The 8,836-nt window shown below is 44.2% G+C and overlaps 1 protein-coding gene across 5 annotated transcripts; it reads left to right on the top strand.

Annotated features, from left to right (window-relative positions):
* The first annotated feature begins 666 nt into the window (after window positions 1-666).
* Window positions 667-4,802, top strand: LOC123181248 (uncharacterized). Of its 5 annotated transcripts, XM_044593517.1 has the most exons (5): window positions 667-924; window positions 1,009-1,071; window positions 1,161-3,294; window positions 3,401-3,547; window positions 3,906-4,802. In XM_044593517.1, the coding sequence occupies exons 3-5, from the start codon at window positions 3,067-3,069 to the stop codon at window positions 3,963-3,965; spliced, it is 435 nt and encodes a 144-aa protein (XP_044449452.1). In that variant the 5' UTR covers window positions 667-924; window positions 1,009-1,071; window positions 1,161-3,066; the 3' UTR covers window positions 3,966-4,802. The 5 variants fall into 5 exon arrangements, with proteins under 5 accessions (XP_044449452.1, XP_044449450.1, XP_044449449.1 ...); XM_044593515.1 differs by lacking the exons at window positions 3,401-3,547; window positions 3,906-4,802 and having other exon boundaries at window positions 668-924; window positions 1,009-1,050; window positions 1,165-2,454; XM_044593514.1 differs by lacking the exons at window positions 3,401-3,547; window positions 3,906-4,802 and having other exon boundaries at window positions 668-924; window positions 1,009-1,050; window positions 1,161-2,454.
* The last annotated feature ends 4,034 nt before the right edge of the window (window positions 4,803-8,836 follow it).

The raw sequence follows: 8,836 nt of genomic DNA, 5'->3' as shown, positions 1-8,836 counted from the left end.
ATGAACATTACCAATAATGATTTTTGAAAGTGCCTTGAGTCGCCAATCCAAAAAGATGAAAAGGCTTTATCGATGAACGTACTTGGGTCGGGGATGATCCCCTATAAGTGCAGATCGTCGAATCACTATATCTTCATCATGGTGTCAATGAAAGATTTCACCTTCGCAAAACAATCAGGCCAACAAAAAAAATGCTTGACACAACAATATAAACTCATTAGATTCGAATAATCAGATCTGCGAGGACAGGAAACTCTTTGCCCTCATGAAATTGTCAAAATAACAAGAGAAAATTTATTCTCACAAAACTATGATAATCACTAGACGTTGACGAAGAATATAGTCTGAAGATCCGAGATCCCCCAACCTTTCAGCGTCAAGATGACAGCCGGAGACAAGGGAGCCTAAATTTCTTAGATGATGAAGGCGATAGCGGCATGAGAAACCCTTCTGAAACTTTCTCTCGTGGACCTACTCGAAGATAGGATAGTGAAAGTGAGATGTGCAAGGAAGTGATTTCGGAACCGGTGCCTAAAGCGCTAAATAGGAATCTGGTTTAAATGGGCCTGCGCATTAGGAACGAGCAGGTCCATCTTGAGCCCTAAATAGGCTTTTGCGTCTCACCCAGGTCTTTCTATATAGCCGTCAGCCCGGTCCGAGGTCTACAACAATTTATTTATAAATCCGGGACATTATGGTTTGCCCTAGATTCCACCGAAGCCCGGTGCCTCCGCGTCTCCGCCGCCATCTTCTACCAGACTTCTCCTAGTTAGTCCGGCCAGCCGCTCCCTCACAGCCCAAGCGGAGACGACAATATTTACCGCTTTCTTTCTGCCCATGTGTGCCTAATCCAGCTGGTCGTGCTCGCCGCTCCATTACCGTCTCGAAGCGAAGCCGACTAGATCTGTAGATCAGCAGATCCAGGTATTGTTTGAAAAGAGATTCCATCCGTTTTGGTTTGTAAGATCTTCGTGATTTGCATTTTTTTGACGGTGCACCTGTTGCCAGGGGATATAGCAGGTAATCGGCGTTCGGACGGAGGAACCGCAGGTATATAGGATTTTGCTGCTGGTATGACAAAATTTTAAGACCCATCTTTGTGCATTTCTTTTTTAATCTTCAGCAATTTGGATATCTCAGTCTCGATGTTTTCTTTTTAGTCAGGCCATCTCTCAGAAGATTCGATTATTCAATTTGGACTTGGAGAGGATGCATCGTCGGTTTTTGAATGTGATAGTACAGGACTTGAGCACTCGCATCAATTCGTTGTACCTCGTCGACCTTTGGAAGCATCTCTTCTGCCGGTCAACAGGAAAAGCAGAAGCTGCAGAAGATGCAAAACTGGAGAAGAAAAATCCAGCAGCGTTGATAGATCCCTTGAAGTTGCATAAGCCGCAACTCAGGTTTGGATCATTTCTCCTCTCTGCTCTGTTGACAGAGAACTGCCTCCTGCTGGCAGACTCTACTCACAGTGCATTTCTCTACGACAACGACTTAAACTCGGTCCAACCCATTCAATCTATGAATTTTCCCAAAGGACCTAATTGCGTCTGCTTCTCTGCACCCCAAGCTAACCCCTTAGACTCTCACCGCTACTATATACTGGACCTGTCACCGGCCTCCACTATCAATTCTCCCTTTAGGGTCCTCAGCTACCGCTCTAATAGTTTCTCCTCCGAATCCCATGTAAAATCTAACTACACCAATTCATTCTACTGGGATACTCTCCCAGTACCACCATTTCTAGGCGATGACTATGGAAGAACCATTGACATTTGTTCCTCCATGATGATCAATGGCTCGACCATATGCATATCCTCTGTCGAGAAGGGCGTTGGCACCTACACCTTTGATATAGTGACAAAGTTATGGACTCAGGCTGGCAATTGGGTGCTGCCCTTCTACGGCAAAGCAGAGTATGTTCCCGAGCTCAACCTTTCGTTCGCTCTATCTGCTGACAGCCCCCACCGCTTGTGCGCTTTAACCTGCACTTCAATGCACCATGGGGGCCCACCAGCATTGCAGCATACTTTTGATGAGCTCGACCTGCCGGAGAATTGGTCGCCATACAAGTGCCACCTGGTTAACCTGGGCTCAGGCAACTTTTGCATCATTTCCTTCTGTAAGACCATGAACTGTGAGTTTGCCGTCTTCACCGGCGTGGAGGTGAAACCCTGCATCAATGGCGACGGTCCTCTCCGGATGATCAAGCACCTGTCTAAGAGTTTCAGCCTTGGATCTCATAGCATCAAAAGTGTGCTCTGAACCATCTAATTGATTGCCTGGATGCCGATATGGAACTTAGTCTGTAATCTGTGCTATTTTGTTTTCTGCCTCTTAGCTGTTCTAAAGCCCGCTGCTGTTTATCGGTCTTGATATGCTGCATTTAATCCGACAGCGCATGACTATGTAAAGACTATTTGCTTAAATGATTTTTAAACTTGCTTAAGTTCATTGACAGTCCGTCTATCTATCACTGTATCTTTGGATCTTTGGTTAATTGCAAAGAGATTGTTTGCAGATCATAAAAGCATTTACAAGTATCAAGTGAAAACGCCCGTTCAATGTAAACTGAAAAGTATTGATTTGCAGAACGTACGGTGCGGACCAAAGGTGAACCCCAGTTTTGCAGCTAACCCCTTGCCCTTTACGTCCTTGCTTGGTAACGATTCATAAAAAAAGGTAAAATGAATCGTGCTCAATCTGTGACGCCATGGAGTCCTAAGCCAATCGCCATGTGCCCTAGCTCTCCGACGGCTGCCCTGTCCAGCAGCTCTAGCCCTCCGCCTGCCCTGATTCCGCACCCTCCTCCAGCGACGGCTGTGATCCCCTGCCCCCTGCCGACCATGGACGGAGTTAATTGCACAGAAGTATCACAATTGGGGCATCACATGCAGATTGGTATCACGATTGCTAATTTTTGCATGTCAGTACCATGATTGCTCCAAATTTTTTCAAATAAGGCTAAAACGCGTATTTATACGTATTGACGCTCGATCCGACAGCTCGGGCCCACCCGTCAGGTGCCACGCTGGCCAATCGGCGCGTGCCCGCGCGCTGACTAGGATGAGCCGGTGCGCTGCTGCTCTCCAACCCGGTCCGGTCGCACCAGCTCGCCCCCGCCGCACCATTCCCCTCCCCTCCTCCTCTCCTAACTCGTTTCCTCCGTCGCCGCCGCCTGCGTCCCGGCTGCCGCACCGCCCCGCCGACGCCATGGTTTTGGAGGACGAAAGCAGCGACGACCTGTCTAGCCTCCCGTACATGCATTCTTCCTCCACAGATGGTCTCAACGAGGTCAGTACAGTGAGTTTAGGGTTAGGGTTACAGATTTGGGATTTCTTGATTTGGTTGATTTTGGTAGGTTTTGATTTGCCCATTGTCTTTGTGCGAGCTTCTGCAGGTCCCTTTCAGTCTTGAAGATCCAGATTACAAGGGGCTTGAGCTGGATGTGATGTCTCCATGTGAGAAGCACGGCATGGCATCTGAGAGGCTTGTTGCCTTTGAAGGAACAGACACAGGCAGGCGGTTTTTAGCATGTGCACAGCCGGTATGGATTGTAGGCATAGTGATTTTTTTTCTTACTTTGTCAGTGCCATATTGAACTCTGTTTGCTGGAGTACTCTCCTTGCTGTCAACATTTTGGTTCATAGTGGCATTAGAGTTGCTTATTGAGGTCAAGCATGAGTATATTTTGCTGGAGTACAATGGCATAGTAATTTTGGTTAATAGTGGTACTAGAGTAGCTTAAAAATGATAACTAACCTAGTCAGTCAGCTACTCAAGTGGCTGCTCCTCTTGTTAAATGTAGTGGTCTGATGCTAAATTTAGATATTCCTTTTGGCAACTGCAGTTATCTTGTGTAATTACTTGTTGTATGAACTGTGTTGGTGTTGTTGTTTTTGCAGGCAGGTAGCAATTGTGGCTTTGTTGAATGGGTTGATCACCAGTGGCCAATGCATTGTTGAAGCTATGGGCAATGGTTGAAGATGCCAAAATTGCTAGGGTGAATGACAATCTTGAAAGTTCTTTCACTATCCACCATCTGACAGAAGAGAAGAACAAGCTGGATGCCAACTATGACAAGCTAGTCCAAGATGCGCATGAGCTGATGAATTTCCAGGAAGATAAGGTGGTGGATTTCAGACATCTGCAGTCTGCCATTACATATCAGCAGGAGGTAAGAAAAGAACTGATTGATGATATGAAGGCACAGATGGCAAGTGAGATGGCAAAGAAAGATGAAGAGACCCAGAAACTTACTCTGAAGTATGAGCTGCTGCTCAACCTGACAAGAGCTCAAGCAACAGTCATTCAGAACTTGAAGTTGAACAAAATGAAAGAGAAGCAAGTGCTTACTGAAGCTAGTATGAATTTGGAGCTGAAGAATGCAGAGATAACAAAGTGTCAGGAGAAGCTCACCCAAGAGAAGCTAGAGTTGAAGTTTCAGGTTGCTGATCTGCTTAAGGGAAATGAAAAGCATATTGAAGAGAAGTGGCAGTTAGAGTTTCAGAATGAAAAGTTGAAGGAGAAGTTCAGGGGGATTCAGGCTATCTTGGAGAAGTGAAGAAGATGAAAATGAGATTAGTGGCATTGCTGACCTTTTGGGAATGATGGTTGTGTAATGACCTAGCATCTAGGAACTAAGGTTGTGTACTGTATGCTTGTACTAATGGTGAACTATGGCTGTGTATGTATGTAGTAGTTATGCTATTCATCCTTTTGTGAGAAAAAGATGAACTATGCATTTGAAGTTGAACTCCTTTATGTATTGTGAACAATGGTTATGTATGACTATAATGAGTTGAACTTCAGAAACTAATGTGATCAGTTTCTTATTATGTATGAATATGCTGATTATGTAAAAGGATATGTTGATGATGATACATTATGACAATGTTGCAGCAAACCACTCATGTCATACAAAATAAAAGAGGAACAAGACTGACTAAATCTCATTGCATCAGAAGATAACTTCACTGATCCATTACCACTTGATCCATTACAACTTGGCTTAAATTAGAGCAACTAAACCAGACAGTACATTGCATTTATATTGGCTGCAACTAAACCAACTAACTAACTTAATATCTTGCCTGCAACAAACCCAAGCACAAATATAGTGAAAAGAAACAACACATTGTGAAATTTGGCCCTAATCCCTACAATCTCTGCATTCTTCTCTCTGAGTTGAGTTTGCAGAGACAGAAACATGACCTCCCTTGTGCCATCATCTTCACTTGGAGTCAGCATTGAAAATTGATCTTCAGATCTAGCAACAGTTGCACCTTTAAGCCTTCATACTTCATCACGTAGATCCCAATGAGCTCACTCCAGAATGTGGGCAATGGGTCATCATGCCATTGCACAAATCCACAGCCACCGTGCTATTAAGATGCACAAACAAATTTCCAAAAATATATCATTTCACATACTATTGCACAGAAGAAAAAGGAAGGAAATTAGGCAAAAAAACAACACTCACCATAGCATCCACGCAACTATAGTACCTCCTACCAGGGTTCTGCCTGCTCCAGGAGATCCATCTTGGCGCCTTCCTCGGAGGTGAGCAGTGGCACATCACTGGAGGCTCGTATGCCATTGGGAGCTCGCGGTAGCGCACCGGCGAGCGCGCCTCCTCCCCCCTCCTTCCTGCAGCTCGACAAAATCCGGGAGCGGACCCGGCACTGGACGACCACGACATCTCTCTCTCCACCGCCGGCCCAGTCAGCGCCTCCACGCTGAGATTTCTCCTTCTTCTCCTTTGCTGCGCTACAAATGGACACTGCGTGGACGAACCCTAGTTTCGTTCCCAAATTTGAGATCTTGTGCTGTCACTTTAATAGTAGGAGAGGTACCTGTCCCACATGTCAGAATCCCCAAATGTGGTACTGCATGTTATGTGATGCCCCAATATTGGTACTGACATGCAACAACTAGCAGCAGTATTGGTACTGATTTGAAACAAGTAACTGAAAATGTGTTACTGCTTTGCAAATACTGGTACTCCACCTCAAGTTCAACATTACAATAACCACCTCAAGTTCAACATTCAGATAACCACCTCAAGTTCAACACATACATATCCAGTAGCAACATATTCAACACCAAAATATGGTGCCCCAACTATAGTACTCCACCTCAAGTTCAACATTACAACATCAGCATCAAGTTCAACCAAAATAACACCACATCATTTCAAATTACATGGCTCCTCTTCCTCTGCTAGCAGTGAAGTAGGACATCCATCCAGTGTGTGTACCATCAGTAGGAATGTCAGCATATTGCCTGGGGGCACTGAATGGCCTTGGAGCACCTCTTCCAGCACCTCTTCCAGCTCCTCTTCCTCTGCCAGCTCCTCTTCCAGATGGTGGTGGTGTAGTAGAAGTAGCAGCTCCTCTTCCTCTTCCTCTTCCAGATGGTGGTGGTGTAGTAGAAGTAGCAGCTCCTCTTCCTCTGGCAGCTCCTTTGGCAGCAGCTCTTGGCTATCTTGCTGTTGTTGTAGTAGAAGGACCAGCAGCTCTTGGCTGTGAGTTACTTGGAGTAGCCTTACAAAGAAAAGGAAAACAGTTAATAATGCTAGAAAGAAATGTACAAGAAATAAAGGAAAGATTTGTATATTTCAAGGTGAAAAATTATTACCACATGCTTATTCTTCCTCAAAACTAGCTCAGACTTCAACTGTTTAAGACAGTTTGTGTACCTATGCCCTTGGAGACCACAATTGCTACATGTTATGTTCCCCATTCTTGAAGTGTCTTTTGGCTTTGGTACTTTAAATTTGCCCTTGATCCTCTTTTCTTTCTTTCTTCCTCTCTTGATTTTGAATGCAGGTGGTTCTATGTCTGGACCAGGGGTCCTTGTCCAATCATGCTCACCAGGCACATGAAAGATCATTGGTTCATAAGCTGCAGCATAAAAATCTTTCTTGAAGAATTTGCTGACATAATCCTCTGGTTTCCTTTTAGCCTTGTTTATTGCAGAGATGGCATGGTTGCAAGGTATGCCACTAAGGTCCCACTTCCTGCATCCACAAGTCTCAAGTTCCAGGTTGACAACATGTGTTTGCTGCCCACTTGTAACTTGCCATAAGTTGACCCCTACCTGTATTGGCTTGCAATATCTGGCCCTCTCCTTCTCAACCTCTAGCTTCTCACTGTAATGAGGTGTTATATCCCATCTTGCTGCCTTTACACTCTCTCTGTTCCTATGCCACCTCACCATCTGCTTATTTTTTTATCCCATCACACATTGTCCTTATAGGTTTTCTCCTAAGATCTAGATTGTACTTGTTGAACACCTCAGACAAGTTGTTCACTACCAAGTCAGTCTTGCAGTTTGTGTCAAATGCATGCCTTGCCCATGTTTTTTTTGGTATTGCAGTAAGCCACTCCCAAGCTTCCTCACTTTCAGCTCTAAGATCATTCATTGCAATATTAAATTTGTGTTCATTGTAGGCATAGCTAGCATTATCCATGCACTTCTTAAGATCTTCACCCCTAAACCCAGCATTTTGGAAATTTGCATATAAATGCCTAAGGCAGAATCTTTGGTTGCAATTTGGAAAGACAGCATTCACTGCATTCAATAACCCCTGACACAAACAATTTAACAAGTCTAAGCTACAAGGTAAATAAATATGCACCAATGAAACTCTTAGCTACTGTTAACACTTGTGCAAAACAAAATGAAATGTGCAAACACATACCTTTTGTCTATCTGACATTATAGTATAAGGTCCAAACTTGCCCACTTCTCCACCTAGGCAAATTTTCAGTTGGTGTAGAAACCAACACCAACTAGGTGTGTCCTCTTGTCCAACTATGCCAAATGCCAGTGGATATATGTTGTTGTTGCCATCTCTACCAGTGGCAGCAAGGAGTTGAGCTCCTGTAGTGAGCTTAATGAAGCATCCATCAACACCTGCATAATCAACATTTCCAAACATTAAATACATTCAAGTGATATACAATATGGAGTACTCTACAATATGTAAATGGTGCACAAGGTTCAGGAACTAACCAATGAATGGCCTACACCCATTGAGAAACCCCTCCCTTGCTCCATTCAGGCAAAAGAACATGGCATGGAATCTTGGGCCTGGGTGGGGTATTTTTGCATTTGGTACTGGAGTAACAGTAGTGACTATTACTCTACTCCCAGGGTTTGTGTCCATGACAGTCTGAGCATAGTCTTTAAGCCTAGGATATTGCTTCTTGTGATCTCCTAAGACAGCTTCAATAGCTATGTTCTTTGCCCTATATGCCATGCACTTGGGCACATCTACACCATATTTTTCCATGCATGCATCAATTATTGTCTGAATACCAGTAGTTATATCAGATCTGAAGAGATGCTCATATTTCTGTGCTAGCCACTTAGCACTAACCCTGGTGGTCTCAGTGGTACTAGGGCAAGTGTGCTCTAGTCTCATCTTCTTAATTACAAAGGTTTTCTCCCCTTTTATAACTGCTGCCACCATAAAGAACTGGCATTGTTTATCTGGACACTCAACAATTATCCTCTGATCTGAATTCCTGTGATACTTAAAATTCCTGGCCTGAGTGATGTGCAAATTCAACAAAGCATCTCTGAATTGATGCTGATCCCTAAAACACAACTTCATACACAGTTGCTCATGTGGTTGCTCCATTTTCTCATTGTACCACTTCCTAGCAGGCCTTTTCTTTGCCCTACTCTTCCTTTTCTTTGGTAGGACAAAAGAGGCTGGCTCAAAACCATCATCATCACTCTCCCTCAACAACCCCTTCTCTTCTTCATCTGATGATGGTCTGAAATCAGGTTCAACCTCTGGTAGCTTACTACAATGTGACCTAGT

Source organism: Triticum aestivum, chromosome 1D, assembly GCF_018294505.1.
Source record: "Triticum aestivum cultivar Chinese Spring chromosome 1D, IWGSC CS RefSeq v2.1, whole genome shotgun sequence".
Taxonomy (NCBI): Eukaryota; Viridiplantae; Streptophyta; class Magnoliopsida; order Poales; family Poaceae; genus Triticum; species Triticum aestivum.
The sequence above is the reverse complement of the archived record's forward strand: the minus strand, read 5'-3'. Positions and strand labels throughout refer to the sequence as shown.

Coding starts and splice junctions, on each gene's coding strand:
- LOC123181248 (XM_044593515.1), top strand. CDS start 1,210: ATGCATCGTCGGTTTTTGAATGTGATAGTACAGGACTTGAGCACTCGC.